The 19470-nt window shown below is 35.9% G+C and overlaps 1 protein-coding gene across 4 annotated transcripts in view; it reads right to left on the bottom strand.

Moving 5' to 3' along the window:
* LOC107223958 (matrix metalloproteinase-14) overlaps window positions 1-8510 on the bottom strand; it is a 30103-nt gene extending 21593 nt beyond the window's left edge. For all 4 annotated transcript variants that reach the window (XM_015663838.2, XM_015663836.2, XM_015663840.2 and 1 more), the window contains exon 1: window positions 7558-8510. In XM_015663838.2, coding sequence (XP_015519324.1) covers window positions 7558-7698 — 141 coding nt within the window. In that variant the 5' untranslated portion in view covers window positions 7699-8510. The remainder of the gene's footprint in view (window positions 1-7557) is intronic.
* Window positions 8511-19470: the final 10960 nt, after the last annotated feature.

Here is a 19470-nt window from a genome sequence, read left to right on the forward strand (position 1 = left end):
AAAATATTTTTCGTTTCTCGCGGGAAGCATTTCTTGGCATCGTTGTTTGAAAAAAGAAATGATATTTTGTTCGTTGATAATCGCAATCGGCTTTGCATGTAGTATTGTACCGACTGTGACATATTTGCATAAATAATGCATTATAGGCGTTAATAACAGTCACAATGAATAGCATTTGACACGGTCGGTAATTACTAACTAAAGCATCCCCTTAATTAAGATTGTCCTTTCTTGGGATTAAATTTGTGAAGAAAGTGTAATTTCTTTCAGCTCCATAAGCTTTCCAGACTCGTTATTTCACTTCCGTAGCTCTTCATCCGAAGAATTTAAAAAAAAACGAACCTTCAGCGACGATGTGTACGTAAAACGAAATAATCTTTGGCGAGTGCGTATCTCATATCTCTGCCTCCTTATCACAGATATAATTTGTACCAAGGCGTTTCTGTAGGCATTGTAGATACGCGTTTAATGTTGCCCTGGTATAAGGCGTGGGGATTCATTAAACAAATATGTTGCATGACTGATTGTGTAGTGTAAACGAAAGGTGCAGCCTGCTCGCTCCTCGACGATTCACTGTAGAAAAAATTATCATCAGGCCGCAAGTTCCATGCCACGAGGCGAAATGACACGTGCGATTATTCCTGAGAAGACTAATCGCTCGGACGCTGCTGGCATCCGTATTTTTTCTCATTATTATCACTGCAACGAACTGATACGATGCGAGTCATTTGCGGCGTTGCAGACGCGATTTTAATATGAATCGATCCCTCCATGGAGATAGCAAACGAGTAATCGCAACAGGTAAACAGACCTGTTGTACAGTCCAGTCAAAAAGTGTTGAAAACGAAAAATCAAGAAACAGAGGTTTAGAATCAACGACTGAATTGAGTTCTGATAACTTTTATCAAAAAACTATTACCTGGGTATAAAAAAAGATTGAAAACTGTATTCTGATCAAAACAGATCAGTGATTAGTAATCTGGGACGCTTTGTATCATCGACGATCAATTATCGATGTCAAATTCTTATAGCTTGTCCGATATCAAAGAACAATAGCTCATTTCGTTGGCGAATGAATTCCGCACAAATTACCCGACGACGTGCGTTTTCTATATGTTGATGATTCTGACAAGTATTAGTTTATTATAATCAACCCTCATGTTCGTTTCATCCAAGTTGTTTTTCCGGCCAATCCGCGGAGATCTGATCAAGAGTTTAAGTTCAATTACTTTATTGTAAAAAGAGGGCGATGACATTGTTTTCACCTAATTCGACTTAAATCAACTTAAGTTGTACTTGTTCCATCCTCATTTTGTATAAACTCTATCGTTTGCACGTTGTTGTTACCGGAATGTACGCCTAATGCATAATTGATCGCTCAGCATCAAAGACAGAAACTGGAAGGTAATAGAGTTGATAACGAAAGTCTTTATGTTGACTCTTTCTTCTTTCCTGTCTTTTTAGCGCGTCTCTGGTTTGCGTAGATCTCCTCTTTGTTTTGCATTCTTTTATGATTATTCAAATTTCGGTGGGCGGCCCGGCCTTGAGTGAGAGGTCTTTGTCAATGCGATCGAACGCATCAGTATTCCACAGAACCTCGCATCTTCGAGTCAAGTACTGAATATAAAAGAGTCTTTGTCCTATCTGTTAGGCACATGTTTCTCCGCTGCTGACTTCTTCTCTTTTTCTCTCAATCTCCTCGTCGCACTTCTGCATCGGTTTCTCGCTATGTACCTTCCCGTGTGCAAAGAAAGCAAAATCTTTAGCTGACTTTCAATTTTAAACCGAAGGTTCAGAACCTGCCACTAAAGTCAATCCAGTTAGATTCATTCGAAATCCACGAATTGAAACTAAAAATTACTTTTGAATGCTACCGATTTAACTTTTTTCCCGATCTGTTGAGTTTCTTGCTATTAATAAAACTTTAAATCACAAGAGAACCGCATGCGATGATCCGAAGCTGATGGCATTCTTTCGTTTTACTGAGATAGTTACATTAGGTATACATAATTAGATTTGTGGACAAGTTTGGCACGTTGAGAAGATACGAGATAATTTATCGTTTGCAACGAGCTCGAAAGCTCGTGCGAAGATAATCACAATCTTCGCGCTATCTCGGTCTGAAAACACAGTTTTTATATTCTGCGGTAGTATTCTAAGAGAGTGCGAAACGCGACGCAAAGCTCTGATTGCATCTGAATTGTGGAGTTTCTCACTTGTTTTCGAATCCACGGTGATTCAGGATAGCGGCACGTGCGGCGCACTGAATTGGCGACACGTCGCAATTTAATCGAATCCACGCATGCAGTCTTCTTCTATTCCAATATGGAATTTAATCTTGATAAACACGAAGAGGAGATTTGAATAGGAATTTTCCTACCGCGTGTTGATGCGAAGAGGGCAGAAATCCTGGCAAACTATGCGTTGCACGTTTTTGTTCAAACAACAAGAAATAGAGTGAAAATAATATCGTAAACAGGGATTTTACACGTGTCATATGCCGCATTTGCTTCAGGCTCGCTCGCCTCACTCTTAATATTCCAATGACAGCTCATTCGTGTTCGGACTGTGGGATCTTCTCACACGAAGGCCGCTGCCTCCACGAAGACAACGATGATCTCCATCTATTTCCGCGTCAAGTCACATACATCATTAACAATTTCCTACTACGATACGAGACAATCTTTTTCAAGGGATTCCGGGATACCTTCTGTTTTACCATCAGATTCAACAAATCGAGTGTTGCTCTTTCTTCTTCTACCGAGCGACGAAGGGTGCGTCTAGAAATTAGCTCCCAGTGCTGTCGACAGTCTTTTATCTCTTCTGCGCTGTCGAGTTTGTGACTAGCTCTGCCTCTGTCCTAGGGAATTTTTAGCGTTGCCAGCTAATTTCGGAACGCACACGAAGTCGCTTCAAATTTTCCCAAATACATAGTTTATCGTTGCACTTGTTTCGCCGCTGAGAAGAGTTCGATAAATTGATGAGAAGATACGCAAAATATGCCATAACCTCCAACTAGCAAGTGTTTCCCTCAATTTTTTGAACTTATCATAATGATCCCGCGAATGTAAACCCTAACATTTTTCAAAGTTTGAGGATACATAATACATTACTCGGAAGAACAGAAAAGTATAATTTTCAGAAGCAACAACGTTTTATAGCAAATTACTAAATATATATGTATATAATAAATGTATAAAAGTAATGTATATAATTCAAGTCGCGTCTCATTGCCACTGAGGCGGAAGAACGAGGGCGCGATTTTCAGCTGTTTCAAAAATGTTATTCTCGTCATGATCGAGTTCGACTTACAATGAGATAATGCGCGGATTTCTTAAGCATATTAGATACGTGATTTACGCACTGGTTTGCATGTATGCTTGCGTGCGTATAATCATAGAATTTGACCATCGTGATTCTCCACTTGCTCCAGCAATCGAAAAACTACTCGCTTCCGGTTTTAGACTATCATTGACCTCAACCATCGACATATTTCAACTAAATGACGGTTTACAATGTCCGTTACCGTAACCGTAACCCCTTCAGTAGGAAGTTTACAATGCCAACTGGTGACTGTTTCGTAGAATCTGTTTCCGTCGAATCTAACCAAATTTTAACTTTGTACTGAAGCGTTTCTACGGATAGCCAATCAGATTGTAGATATTTACCATATGTCTGGGTATTCGTTGTAGATGCAACCAATAACAAGGTTGTACCGTACGGAGATTGTAGATGAGCCTTTGAATTTTTACGGGAATTGAAACGTTTACTAAAGCGGTAACGGTTGCAGTCACAGACATTGTAAACCGCTAACGTACGTAAGTCAAGGTAAGCGAGAGACTGCACTTTGGATTCATATAAGATGTCAAACAGCTGCTCTACATCTTGTTATAGAGATATTTAAATTGCTGGACCAAAAATTATAAAAGGTGTTTGTGTGCACCGAAATATTCAACGATGAAAAAAAAATTATTACAAAGAGTATTTGCTTCAATCTAGAGCAATTCTTGTACCCAAGAAAAGGTTCTCAATTCCACCTAACAGAGAAAAATTGAAGCGTTCTTTCTCGCAATGGTAGAAAATAGCAGAATATTTAATTTTTTTGAGTTTTCAGTTCAAGATCTTTCCTCCCCCGCAGTTTAAGTTCGGTTATAATGAATAATAAATAATACGTTTCGAGATCACCATATAGGGTTTGAAAATATCGATGCTAAGGTCATCGTTAATGTTCGACAAATTTATTTACCTCAAGGTTGCAAAGTTCGAGATATTCGAATTGAGGTTGAAATTTATAAGCAGAGTGTAAATTCGAGCAGATAAATTTACTGACCGACAATATTCGATATTAAAATGGGCAAATCGATAGCCGCTTTCGAGTTCCGTTTTGCATTGTGAATAACAGACGGTTAAAATCGAATGTGTGCGCAATAGCGGAAGCGACCTTTATCCAGTCGGCGGAGTGTGCAAACGTTTCTCGAATCTCTGATCGATTCTGACTTGTGACGTTTTGGTCGGTTTTGGTCGTCTGGTGACTTACTCGTCGCTGCTGCGTGCAATTAACTGTTTTTGTCATCAGTGCAGGCAGGCGCGTTATGACGAGACAAAGAATCGCGTGACTCGACGGCGCAGACCTTGCCCGGGTGAAGCGTTTTATCAACCTGGCTATTATTGTTATTATCATTATCCTTCCCTGGCGGTGTAACACGCGTGTAAGTATAGTAAGCCGTCGAGTCTGACTGCGTATCGATGTTTCCACTGCTTGGCGGCCTACTGCAGCGCTTCGCTACTTCGCCTAGCTTTGCTCAAGCAACATGGCGTCAAAGTCGATAATCAGCTGACCGTTTGAGGTTCACTTCACCGAGGTCAAGGCACGAAAGACCTTGCGCAATGTGTTACGATTCCGTTTTATCATATTAAGTTGATTTTAGTCATAAAAGGGGATGGAAAAAACTTTTCAGATTAAATACAACTGTTTTTCACGCTAGGCTAGGTTAGATTAAATTAAATCAAGCTATGATAGGGCACAATGTATTCTAACACCAGATGGCGTATTTCGATATGTTTGATCTTACAAACCAGACAAAATTACGTACTGGAATAGCTACTAAATTCAAATTTAATGTGAGATATTGTTTTCTTTGTTTAACAATACAAAAAGTGACTGCAAATTTGTCAGGTTATATTAACTGCTGAGTGATAAAAGGAATTAATACAAGAAAATAGTTCTAACTAAGAATGCAGCGAGCGCATACATATTATCAGGTCAGGTATCGATGTTCCCACTGCTAAGATTGATTACTTCGTCTCCATGGCTAAGTAGCATGGCGCCGAAGTGAATAATCAGCTGATTGTTTCAGGTTAATTTCACAGTTATCAAGATACAGAATAGATTGTGCAGCTGTTACGATTCCCTTGCGTTATAAATACAGAAAACAAAAAAATACCTTCAATATCAAATGCGGTCTTTTTCGAGTAGAATTTGTTTTATCTGACCAGATTTTATGTTTCGATAAGTGTACCTACACAAGATCCCAAAAGCTGACCATAAATTCTGTTACTATTGCCGCGTGAAACTGATACAGCAATAAAAACTGCGGAAAAAGTTTCAGGACAACGTCACGTGGTCAGCAAAAAAAAATGGCCGATTTCGCCGAGATTGTTTTCTCATACGCGTTGCGTGATTTTCAGATGCAGCCAGAAGCGTGACAATTCATTGGCAACTTTCCACTCGACTTGTTGCCTTATCGCTTTCCGCGTATCTTACAATCCGTTGTAAAGTTATCACGTTCGGTTAAATCGCTTGCGGTTGCGTCTTAGATCGTTCATTTTGTGATCATACGGACAGCCGTCTTCCGGTAGTTAGTCATTGAGATACCCGAGCACAGCCTCGGTGAAGGTGAGTGACGTTACGAGGTGGAATCTCTCGTTACGTCATATGGAAATAACCGGTCTCACTTACCAACTCACAATCAGTGTAGTAAAATAATCTCTCGATCACATTCATATCTTCCATGGTTCGTTTTTACACTACAGCGATTTTCCACCGAGTAAAGAATAATAAGAAAAAATGCTTTAAATTTGACAATTTTTATGTCGATAATTGCCCACCCAATTCGATCGGTTCTTCTTCCAAGCGAAAGTACGTTTAGTATAGTAAATTGAGAGAATTGTTTATAGAATTTCACCTATAACAAGCGTTGTTATTTCATTTTACATCAAAGCAAAAACTATCGAAATGCGTCTTAACTTCGAGAATTTTTAACTACATAACTACTACTACTCACTCAATTCAGTGGCCTTTTTCACTCGGAAGTACGTTTGTTCGGGTACATTTACACTCTTTGACTATGAAAATTCGTCAACACTAAGTTTTCTTATTTTATATAACTGTAAATGTCAAGAACGATTTCAGATTTACCTTTAAACAAAAAATAATAACAATCATACAAATAATAAATGACGACTAAGTGAAATAAGTACACAGTTATTGAGATAAGAATACCCGATATTCATCTATCTACACATTTGGTAAGCAAGTATATAATTCAATTAGATTGAGTAACGTCAACACCGTATCTTTGTAATGTAGTTAACGTGCCTTTTATCAGCGGAAAGTAGACGAGGAACGTCATCCACAAGGAATTTACTTCGACGCCTAAACTCGACGCAATTTTTACAACTATTCCACTTGGGATATACAAGTCTGAACTCTCTATTAAACTTTTCATATCGCACATATTACCCTGCTCTTTTTATCAACGGAAATAGGTTGACACGTGTTTTTTCAGTTTCCTGATTTACGGGCTTGGTTCCATTTTACCGTAGATTCAAAATCTCAGGTATGGCATCCGTAATAATTGGCTCGTTTAAAAAAAACATTCACAGTCAGATTGAACCATAAATCAAGTTTGTTCGAAATTTGATCGCGCCTTGTAAAAAAAAAGTACTTATATTTTTTCCCTGTCGTTAAACCAGCATTTTGACGAATTTAATGAGTCGATAACAAGATAGATTGAGAAACAATATTTTCTTGCAATCGTGTGTATCAAACTCTTTGAAGAGTGACAAATGTCTCCAGACCCCATAAAACATGGTTAAGAATTATTTTCTCTCATGATTTTACAACTTTTAAACATTCTTAATTAACTGAACCTCCTATAATGGTACAATCGATACAAAATAAACAATATTTTGTTTTGATTCATTAAAAATATTATTAATTAGCTGTTTTAAAATTGTTAATTTATCAGGAACAAAATTTCAAAAATTTGACATATTCCTCAAGGTGGTAAGAATTATTTGCCTTTTCTATACTTTGAAGAAATTGAAAAAAGGCGATTTTGCGATCGAACAATTCGGTGAAAATTTCATGTACTTCGTCTTTCTGAAAGAAAGTCTTTTTCAAAATATGAATATAGAAACATGTTTGATATATATTACGTATATAACACTGCTACACGTGAGCGCCAGCATTTTTCAATCATTACTCTTTCTCTGTCAGTTTAGTCTGGTTTACTTTTTTCGAAATGGTTTTTTTACGGTTCATCATCAACTTACCATGGCTCCAGTTTCCGATACAACAGGTGCAGCTTCCGCTTCGGCATTACAAAGGGCAGTGCAACAAACCAGCATGATAATCAGCGTTCCGGCAAGCCGGAGGGTACGAAGTGACGCTGACATTTCACGTCCGTTCGTCATTATCTTTTCCTCAATTTATCTCGACTTTTTTTTTTATGAATTTGTATATTTCAATATCAAGTAGTTGCGTTATATTTACTACCGCATTAATTTACTTTTCTGTTGACACGAAAGACAATCGCTTCCTCTTTCCTTTGGTGAGTTATTTTTTTTTTTTTTTTAATCGATCTCTCAAAAACTGAGCAGTCAACGAAGTAGAAAAATCTTTATTTTCATTACGATTACTGCCACTCGCGATACGATCGCTCGGTTCTACTATTACTGTATATTAATATAGCACTAACCACTCTTCACGTTCAATACAATAAGAAGCATTATTTATTTATTATTATCATTACTACCGTTATCGTTAATAATGTTACACCCGTCTGCTTAATACAGAAAAAAGAATTTACTACAGAGTTAGAAGCACCGGTTCTATTTTAATTAATTTATCATTCCCTTCTTCCAGACTTGGTTTATTTGTTTATTTATTTATCTAAATGTATTTCGAACGATTCTCGAACGTTTATTAATATTGTTTAACGATAAATTTATACAAGCCTGTTACGATACGCAAATAAAAACGATACTTCAACACACTTATGTATATATCACATACGTATGTGTATGTACACATACATATATATGATGCACTTATTTCCGATTCCCGTTATCTGTATGGACTAGCAGTTGTGAAATGTGAAGTAGCAACTATATACGAACGTATTTATTTGTCTGTAATAAAATGAGAAATGTGCTTTCTTCTGGTATTTAATAAATGAAAAAAGGCGCGATCGCGAGCTGGCCTATCGAATTCCGCCGCCACTCTGACTCACGGCCTGCCAGTCATCTGGTTTTATGCTTACAGGTGGCCCCCCACCGTACGATTAGCCTGAATTTCCCCTTCTCTCGATTCGAATGAATCTCCCTTACGCTGGTATTAATCCTCAGTTCTAACAATGGCTCAAAGTTGCGGCTATTGAAATTATACAAATGTGATGTATATCGTTCTATGCATATGTAGCGAAATTATATATTCGTCATTTTATTTCCAGCTGAATTAGAAATGGAAAACGAACGTCTTAACGAACTTGATAATCCATGAAACTTTTATTCACATTTCAAAATCACAAACAATATCGATTTTTCATTTTGATTGAAAAATATCGCGGACGCTAATTAGGCTCGTATTATGATTAGAAAACTATTTATAACAGCAGTCTCTGAAACATGTATTTTTTTTTTTTTTTCTTTTTATTTAGAAGCGAGTTCAATACACTTTCTGTTGATGAAAATTTGTTGTCACCGCGATGATAAAAAATCAAATATTTAACGGTACAAACGTGACGAAACAAAAAGTTTTTCTGAATAAGAAACCGATGTACAAATTAGAGAATACGTTTATTACGTATATAACCGTACAAATTTTTTTTCTGCAGTATTAAAAAAATCGTGTAAGCTTGGAAATATATAAATTCTGCAAACAAATTAAAAAAAAAAAACACAATAAAGTATATATACGACCACAAATATTAATAAGAAAAAATTTTTATTCCCTTCCCGAAACCTGTCAATAAAGTAATCAAAATTTTTCACTCCTTTATTTACTCCATTCATTTCTCTCTGGTTTTTCCCTACATTTCGAGAACTCTCTTCTGATATCATCTAGTATCGGACCATTTCTTTACGTGTAGTTCTAAATACGGTTTGGCTATCTCGGTTTCATTATAATTCATTGGCCCTTGATATATTTGACACATCACACCACCCCGGTGAATAAATTATCGAAATGCTTGAGTGAACAAAAATTGTGCAAAGAATGTATTATATATTATAGTATATACCGAATGACCCCGCAGTCGTTTTCACTGTGCAGCACCAGCAACGAGCAGCGCAACAACTTGCAATGTTAGCAATGTTTTATAAAATTTTAGCATCGAGTCGCAAAATAGAAGAAATGAAACAAGTGAAGGATGAAAAAGGCTGGAAATTAATTAACCTCAAGTAAAGAAAATGTTATGGAAAAAACACGACAGAGCAAATTTCTGTTAATTTGGTCATATTTTGGTTTAGCCGCACTAACTTTCGACAGTTACTTCGATGTTCACAAACGCAAACAGTAAACGCGAACAAAAATCATTCGGTATAATTGAAATTAAAAAATTAAATGAGAACTCGTAAAGTTCTGATAGAAATAAGCAAAGAAAAACACTTTCGAATAATTCGAGAAACTTATTCCGACAAAATTGTAAAATTTCAACCTTGGTGTCCGTTTTGCCCCCATTTTCCTTGCTTGTACTTTTAACTCACTTACATCAGTCCGTATCAATCAGCTGTGACCCAGTTTTTCTGGCTTGTAAACTTGTGTACACATGTATATGTATATAGGTACATACCTGTATACCTGAATCGTTGGATTGATTTTTTGTCTAATCGCTGAAACGAATTTCCTTTATCGTTCATAGGAAAAAAGTGGGATTTGTCAGTGATACGACTCTGGTTTGTGAATTACTATATAAAGGATAATGAGGAAATATTTTCTTCCGTATAATTATACTGCTTAGTTAGCCAACTCAGTTTCAGGAAAACGATATTTAAATAAGTCTAACAAAGTTTGTGGTCGCATACAGAGATCGCAGTCAGATTGTAACAACTATTATCTTGGTGGATTGGGTGGAGTTGGAAAAAGGTTCACGCGACTTGTGACATTTGTCCGTGTTCTATAACGACGTGTTAACAGATATTGTTTCCTATCTTCGGTAAATATTGACTGCAAACTATCGCAAGGAACGGAATAAAATAAAATAAAGTTTATCGATGTTTTGCTATCGGGAAACCTTGAAGAAAAAATACGCGTACAATCTAGTTGGTTTTTTTTGTCATTTTTTTCTTTTTTTGCTTTGTCAAAGAATCCTTTAAAAATTGATTCTGAATAGTAAACGTGGTACATTTTTGTGCCGAGTCGTAATATTTCAAATAATTTGGTACACCGCCGCACTGATGAGAAAATTTTGTGATTAGCAGATTTTGTTCTTTTACTACGTTCAAAATGGTTCCAAATTTTTTTTCTTCCAACAGACGAAAAAGCTCATTGTAAATTCTACGATAAAGTATTTTTTTCGTAACTACGAATTTATTAAGTTATTCGTATTATTTGAGTAGTGAAAAATTTCTCAATTGTATAATTTTTTTTCTCTTCAACAGGAATTTGAAACAATTTCAAATTTATTTTCTCAAACAAGTAAATAATTGCAATGACAATGACGTATTTTTTAATCAACTGTGAATTTATGATAACTTTTTTTTTGTGAATAATGGTATAACTTCTGGCAAATTTATCAATAAGACAGATTTCTTATAGATCAATCATAAAATGATTGCATTAGGCGTATGAAAAAATCTACTTGAAAGGATTTGATTCAGATGAAATGAGCTGAGAAAACAGAAAACGGTACAATCATACGATTTTACTGTGTTGAGCTAAATTCCTATCCAGTTTATTCGGATCCAGATATCTTTTTTTTTTTAATTTTTATTCTGCATTGGGATTACGCCAGATGTATTATTCTACCATTGGCTCAAGTATTGCTTTTTGAATGATTTTTTTACAACAATTTTGGCCGCACACACGTCTCACGGTATCTTTTTCTCTTTCCCTGCTCTTTATAAATTTCGCAATATTTACTCAAATAAATCGAATGGTTCGCAAGTTCTGAACAGTCATGGAATAACAGCTTGTAGACTAAGGGAGTTTACCAGCCTTGACCCACCAACAAGTCGACGTTTTCAACGAATCATTACACATTTCATAAATAAAACACTATTGTTAAATCTTCGTGCTTTTAACTATTTTTTTTTCGTCACACTTTCAATAATTTCACTAAAAATCAATTTCTTTCTAATTCTCATAGGATTTTCAGACGTAAATTCATGTTGCATTTCACCCTCAATATTGTTTTTATATTTTAATTATCACCATATTTATTTAGGTGTGTAAATAAATTTTTTTTTACAAAAATTCGCATCGTTATCTAGTTATAATAATCAGAAGGAGCAAAAACCATTTTTCTCGTGTTATTCTTATGAAAAATAGAAAAATGTGATGGGCCACATCTTACAGTTAATATTAAGAGCTCAAATTTTAACAGGCGTATTTTTATTCCTGAATGAAACTTTCGAACCTGTAAACAAGGAAAAGAAAATTTGTTTTCTTGTCACATCCTAATATTTATTATTACTGAAACCACGAAAATATACGATCAAAAATATAATTTTTTCATCACTCGTTATTCGAATTAAAAAGTAGAAACAGACCAGAAATATCCTTGATTTATTTCTCTGGAAGAGAAGTACAAATAAATAATTAGTTACTAAACAGCTTTTCAATAAATTAAAACTCGTACAATAAAGTTGTTTTTTTTTTCTAGGAAAGACATCCGTTGATGAATGTTTTACCGCTAAGAAATCCTGTGGAGCTTTTGTTTATACGAAGCGGAGATTATTTAGAATCTCGTATCGAGGATTAATAATTCGTGAGTCACATTTACTCGTATTGTGCACGTTTGTACGCGAATAAATTGAGGATACATTACTCATTCGTAGTATGTGGTTGAATGTAGTCTCTAAATGTCGACCGATGAATTTTCACACTTCTTGTCGAATGATACGAATCTCATTGCTCCAGAATTACTAAAGTTCCTTTGTGAACATTTTTCATGGAATCATACAAGCACAAGGTTTACATCACGTATAAACTGTTCCCTTTTTCTTTTCAATTATTACATCGCACGTATTACTCACAATCGTCACTATACAACAGTCGAATGTCTTCTCAATTTTTACGCCAAATGCTGAATAAAGCATCCAACTGAAAAATAAAGTTACGTGAGAATTATAACTAAATTTTGGCACTGTCAGGTAGCATTCGATTTAGGGGCGTTATGCGTTAGTTGTTGAACGGTACGATTATGTAATTCATTTATCCGATCAAATCGTTAAGGAGTTGGAAAATTTGAGGCTTCATTTTTGACGAATGTTAGTGAGTTGAAAATCAATTAAACTTTTTGTTAATTTAGCAAATTAATATATTCCTAGGCTTCCATAGTTTCCTTGGAAATGAAAAAAAAATGTTGATTTTTGGTTCCAAGTCGATTGAATATCGAATTTTCCAAAATTGAATTGACATTAACGTTGATCGAAAAATATCAATATTCGTTACCAATGATCGTAAAATGAAATCAAACAAATCTGCTATATTTTTCGTAACTTTGAATCAATTCGAAGAGAAAAATCAATACCCGAACTAACGTTTACTCTAGTATTTATCATTCTGCATTTTGAGAGGAAACATCGTTTCTTCCGAATACGTTAATGTTGATAAATGCTCATAGTGTTGATTTCCGACTCATCAAGCTGTGGACGTTTACCTCGTAAAGATGTAACGTTCGTCGAGATTCATTTCGCATTTCTCATCCCTCGCGATATTGCCGCAAAGCCACAATGCTGTGATTGAATTATTTCTTTATTACATACGGAGTAGTCATAATACGTGTCACCGGAGGAAGGCGATGAAATATCAACTGTGATCAAAAACCCCGCGAGTCTATTGACCATGGGTGAATCACAACAATTCAACCACATCCCATGCCTGGGAATGCCTTTTGTTTTGGCTGACAATTTTTGTATACGATATTATATGGTATATTTATCGCACATACATGGATGGGTACATGTTACGGGTATAGTAAGCAGCGTATGCATCGTTTTGGAGTGCAACTCACTCTCTCGATGAATACTTCACTTTTTCTCTGTATAAGGATAATCGGAATCGTAAGACAATGAAATGACTAACACTAAATTTTTGCAACCTTTCTCCGTTCGGCACGCGTCGAATCTAGAAAACGATCGAACAATCTAACCGAGTATTTAAAAACATTCCAAAAATATTGTCGAAAAACGCAATTTAGCGCAGGCTGCCTGCTAATTATAAACCTCTACTTTTTTAACCTATAAGTTTATATCTTCGTCGATTCAATCCAACGAATAAGGAATGTGTAATCACTTTCACGAAATTTTCTATCCATTCGTATTCGGGTAAATTGGCTAAAACCAAGGCTAAGATGATCAGCTGATCACTCAGTTTGCTGCCATTTTGCTTTGCATACTTTTAATTCTACAAGGCTCGATTTACATCCGTTTTTCATCAATCAACTGGCCGATTCATTGATTTCGAGATTACAAAAATTGTACATTATGGTTTGAAATTCGGTGATAACAAAACGACCGTCGTAACGAACGTTTACATGTGTATTACCAGTCCTCCTTAATAAATACGTCGGTGACTATGAATTTTCTCCGCCAATTCACGGTCGACAAGTTTCTCGATGAATTCTTTTTTCAGTAGCCCGAATTGTATCGCGGAATGAATCTGGCAACGCGTAGAAGAATGAGAAGAAAAGATGACAAGACTTTAATTGTAAATTAAATTATATCAATACAAGAGATCGCGCTAAGCACATTTGCGTTTCTGTCGTAATACTCAAATTCAGAAGACGCCATTTCGTGTCTCGTACCTAATTACAACAGCAACTTTTCACATCACATTTTGATTAAATCGATTATTTCGCAAACTCGCTAAATCTACCGACTCGATTATTTTCACTCGCAATCAATATCTGGTTTTTAACTCCCATGAATTACGCAATACAATATCAATTTATGTGATTACGGTATCAATTATTATCATTGTCTTACTTACTAAGTATCTATTTCATATGAATAAGTGAAAGATAAATAAATATTTTTACCTCAAGTTGAAAAATATTTTCAATGAAACTATAGATCATCAAAAAACTTTTCTGCCATTAAGACTACATACTGAAATTTATCAAATTTTGGTGTCATATGCACTGTTTAAAAAAAAATACGAAATATTCGATTAATTGATTCATTCTTACCGATTCAATCGACTCTTATTCGATTATTTTTCTGGACTCGATTAATCGATGCAGCGATTATTTTTAGAAGCGCGGGGTATTGATAGTTGACAAATTTTTTATCTAATCCTCGAATATTACGTCGGCCAAGAGAATTTCCGACATCTCGGTCTTACCAGTGAATTGAGTATTTGAATGAAATTTGTTTATTTCATATTCTTCTAGATTGGAAAAAAATATTTTGGACATATTTTTCATTTTTTCGATTGAATCAAAATTGCCACCAATATAACAGATTGAAAACTATAACATTGCGACGTCACCCATGTTAATATATATCTATATATATTAAAATCAGTGAAATTCAATCACCTATGATATGAAAAATTATCATTTTTATCGAAAAACAAAAAATACGTCCTCATTATTTTTGCTTGCTCTGCATTATGCACCCCTAAGAATGGAAAAAAACAATTTCACTCAAATACTCAATTGGTGAAATCATTGTCGATTACCCGACGCCACGGATTTTTTGAATCATTATAATACAAAATCCCTCTACATATTATCTACGGTATTTCCCATAGATATTTTCGCAAAAATATTTATTGGTAATCATATTCCCCGAAACTGAAACAGTGGAATATTTTGAAACGGACGATGACCGCGTGCTGTGAATCCTTTAACTACAAGGTCTTGAATTGCATTGTACGTACATACGTATTATTTTTCGCCGAGCATCGGTGAGCGGATATTTTGACGGATATCACGTATCCACTCGTTTTAATCGCCGATGAGAAGAATTCGGAGTAATCGCGAATGCAAGGATATATTAGGCGAACGTGCAGCGTGTTTCGTGAATTCTCGCATCGACGATAAACGGTTGGAATGCAGACTTTACATTGAAATTCGAAATCCGTAGGAATCGGGTGAATTTAAATTTACCTATACGCATTGCAATTGTTTGGGAACGTTTTTTGGGGTCAATATTTGTTGACCTCGGATTGTGTGCTTTTTTTTTGTTTTTTTTTTTTATTTTTTTTTTTTTTTTTTGTCTCAAGGGGGTGGGAGCAAAAATAGTTTTGTTTTACTGGGAAGATGAGCGTAGCGTTTACGATTAACTGCGAACCGGTAAAATTCGATTTTTCTTAACCTGAATCTCGCCTTCTAACGAAACGTTTGATTGGAATTTGAATAAAGTTCGGGTGAAAGATGAAGGTGTGTGTGTGTGTTCATAAAAATATTTTCTTCTTCCCGCCGTCACGACAGTGATAATATTCTAAATACAAGCGGATTATTTTGTTCTATCACGAAAGTGCAAATGTGAAAATTTTTGTAACTTCGCTCAAATATTACGTCAAACATTATTTCGCAGGCTAATCAGCTATAACAACGGGATTTGTTGAAACACAACAAAGCACATGCATTATGCATTATTTTACGGATAATTCACAGGGGAATTATTTGCGATGAGGCACAACAGGAATTTTTGTCTATGTAAACTGCGCGTGTCGTCAATTTCCTTCAAGAAGTACGTCACTTTTTGATTATGCGCGACGATGCCGAAAAACAGTAAATGAATCATTCTTACTTGCGAACGGAACAAATTTACTAACCTATACAAACGAAGTTCATAATATTAACAGCTAGCAACTGCTCTAAGACAGTCAGGGCAATATGGCGTTACACTTGTCGATCAGCTGATCGTTTAAGCGTCAATTTTACTTAAATTGCACGAAGGTAAACGGGTAGAAAACTCCGTGAAAGAGGTTGCACTTTCCTTCTGAAATTTCGTCATCGAGATTGTTCATTTGGGGGTAGATAAAAACAACAGTTGTTTGTGACGTTTATCAAAATTACGTCAACCGCCAGAGAAAAACATTCTATAAACACAGGTCAACACGAATTTCAAGTCTAGGTTCTAGATATAAAATTTTGATTTCTTCCACCTAACTAATACAAGAAAGAATAGTTTTATTAAATGTAGTTTGTTTCTGTATAGAAACAAGAACGATTTTTCGGATTGTATGAAAAGTTACCTATCTTCCGAGACATTTATTGTAAATGACAATTAAACAAACTACAGGTTCGCATTTAAATTTTTGAAAAGAGACTTAAATGCGGAATTGAAGTATGTTTATTTGTTACTTACAATAAACTTTCTAGAAAATAGGTAATTTTGTTAAAATCACGTAGCTTCTCACTTTTGTTCTACTCAAATTTCATACTTCGTACTTTAATAAATTTTTCACACACATAAAAAAATGCACCAGCATAATGTTTACGATTTCTCGATGACATTTTAACCTTTTTGCGACTTGTACAAAACACTTAATTGTTATTTTTTACTCAAGCGCCATTCGGAGATACCGCGCAAAGGAAACAATACCTCTCCTTTTTGCACGCTGTGGTCAAATACACCAAAATTATTGAATGTTCCTATAATAACTCAAAAATCTATATTAATATTATAACTACTACCAAAGCAAACTTTAAACGGGACATGGGAATTTTTCCTTCTTCCTTCGGTGCATAATGAATATAAAAATCATGAAATAAACACAAGTTATGTAATATATCATGTGGTGAATTTTTTCCGTGTTAATTTCTCGTGTCTGTAGATCACGTCTCAGTTTTTATCCGAATATGGCAGTGATAGCCACCGATATACCTGATTTTTTGGTACATTGCACTTCAATATTGGATAATCGTCTGTGAATAAACAGCATTGTAATAAGTTTCATAACTGCATGAATTACAATAACATTGGTGCAAACGATAAGTCATGTTGAATTTTGGGACGGGTTCGAAATGTAGTCGTCAGAGTTTGAACGCGCGTAAAAACACATGTAACCGCTGCCGCGTCTCTGCGGATAATTATAACTAATTTGATAAGAGCAGAACTTGACTGAATGATTCACAAACGAAACTTCTAGGTAAAAGGCGACAGTAACGGAGAATCGCGCGGGAGTCACACAGTTGAGTCACTTCGCCTCAGGCTGTATGTCGGCTGAAACTTTTTTGTGTACTCTTCTCATTCCTTATTCGATTTTATTCAATAACTTCCGCTTGCACGCCCAGTAGTCCGTTTCATCGTTAGCACATATCTTTACCAGATGTGAACTAATTTCCAAATCCAGAATCTCCAACGATGTAAAATACAGTTTTATTTATCAGAGCTAAGAGTCATTCATCTGACACAATATCCGTCAACTTGAGGAGAATATTTCATATATACGCATACTTGTACACAGGGTAAGAAAACGCAAGCCATAAGGCAAGATGTAAACTTCCGTCGCTGACGAACGATCATAGTCAGTCATTTACAGTATACAATCAGATCGTAGAAACCTCATTAATTTTCCTGTTTTACTGAATCAGAACGGGAAACAGCCAAACGAGGGGAATTGAAATATTGTAACTGATAATGGAACACGGTTAAGTAACCGCGATGGATAATTATCAATCTCGTATAAGTACCAAATGAGATCTTTCACCCTACGTAAAGTTTTTTATGATGGGAAACCTTTCCGCAGATGTGAGATAATCGATCGGAGACTGAATAAATAATATTTGAGCAGATTTAGGAACGCGTAGTCAATCGGGTGTGAATCGAAACGGGTTGCGACATCTTCTAATCAACCGCTTTCCAACTCCCGATGTTGACACAGCGACTCACGATGAGACAATTCTTGTTTCCATTCCACGCCTGTGTCCGCTGTGTTCGGACCTCTATTTCACGCTCCGCTTCCGAGTTTCTTCGATCTTTATTCACCTTGCGTTGGCGTGAAGCTGGTGGGATTGGGATTCGATCCACGATGATATCTGGATCCAGATCGAGTTGCCTTGGTCCGGAAGGACGCAGCTCGTTCCTCTTCCCGGATGAGCAACGCACAGCCTACTTGATTTTGTCCTCCGTAAGAATGACATTAGTCCTCGTAAAAATGCGATGATTGCCAAGTATCGAAATAAATCGCTGCTGACCATACAAATTACCTCTACGACGAATTCCATTTCATTTTGTCTTACAATCAGTTCCGCTAGCAGCACCATTACAAACGGAGAAAAAAGTCCGACGAGAAAATACGAGTATGACCGGTACTTGTTTAAATGGAAAAAATTGATTTTTAACGCATATTTAATTTTTTTATCAATTCAATCTAACATTAAAAGAAAAGTGTAACAGCTGGAACGCAGTTTTTCATCTTTTTATACCTGTCCAATCTGGCCAAAACCGTAGCTGAACCGATTGACTGATCCAATAATCGACGTCATGCTGGCTACATATATTGTTATTCGTTCAAATAAGTGTTGAACCAAACGGAATAATACGTTTTCGGATCTTTTATGGAAATAAAAACGAAAATTGTATTTAGTAATGAAATATTGCTATAACACGGGATTTTAGCACAAGGATTATGTTGTATCGATGTATTTTGAAGTGAAATAAATGATACTCAGGATTGAATTGGGACACTTGTTCGAGTACGTAACGCTGTGCCAACGTCAGTCAACTCCGTTAGATATTAATTGTTTTGAATAAATACCGATAAGTAGTTGCATCAGAGCCAAGGTTGGTTACCAACGCCGAACCAACATTGGGACACAATGTGGTTGAATATTGGCTGGATGGACTCCGATTGCAAGTTGATCCAGAAACGGTTCGAATGTCAAGCTTCGATTGGCCACAACTGAAGCCAATGGAATTCTGGATGTGAGCGTTCTTTTGGCAACATGGTATCGTGTTGGGGAGCCAATTAATCCAACGTTTTAGATCAATTTGGGAAATAACAAGGCTCAGACTGCGCCGTTTAGATTGTCGGACCTTCATTTAGACACGTTGATTCGATATCGA

Source organism: Neodiprion lecontei, chromosome 2, assembly GCF_021901455.1.
Source record: "Neodiprion lecontei isolate iyNeoLeco1 chromosome 2, iyNeoLeco1.1, whole genome shotgun sequence".
Lineage (NCBI taxonomy): Eukaryota > Metazoa > Arthropoda > Insecta > Hymenoptera > Diprionidae > Neodiprion > Neodiprion lecontei.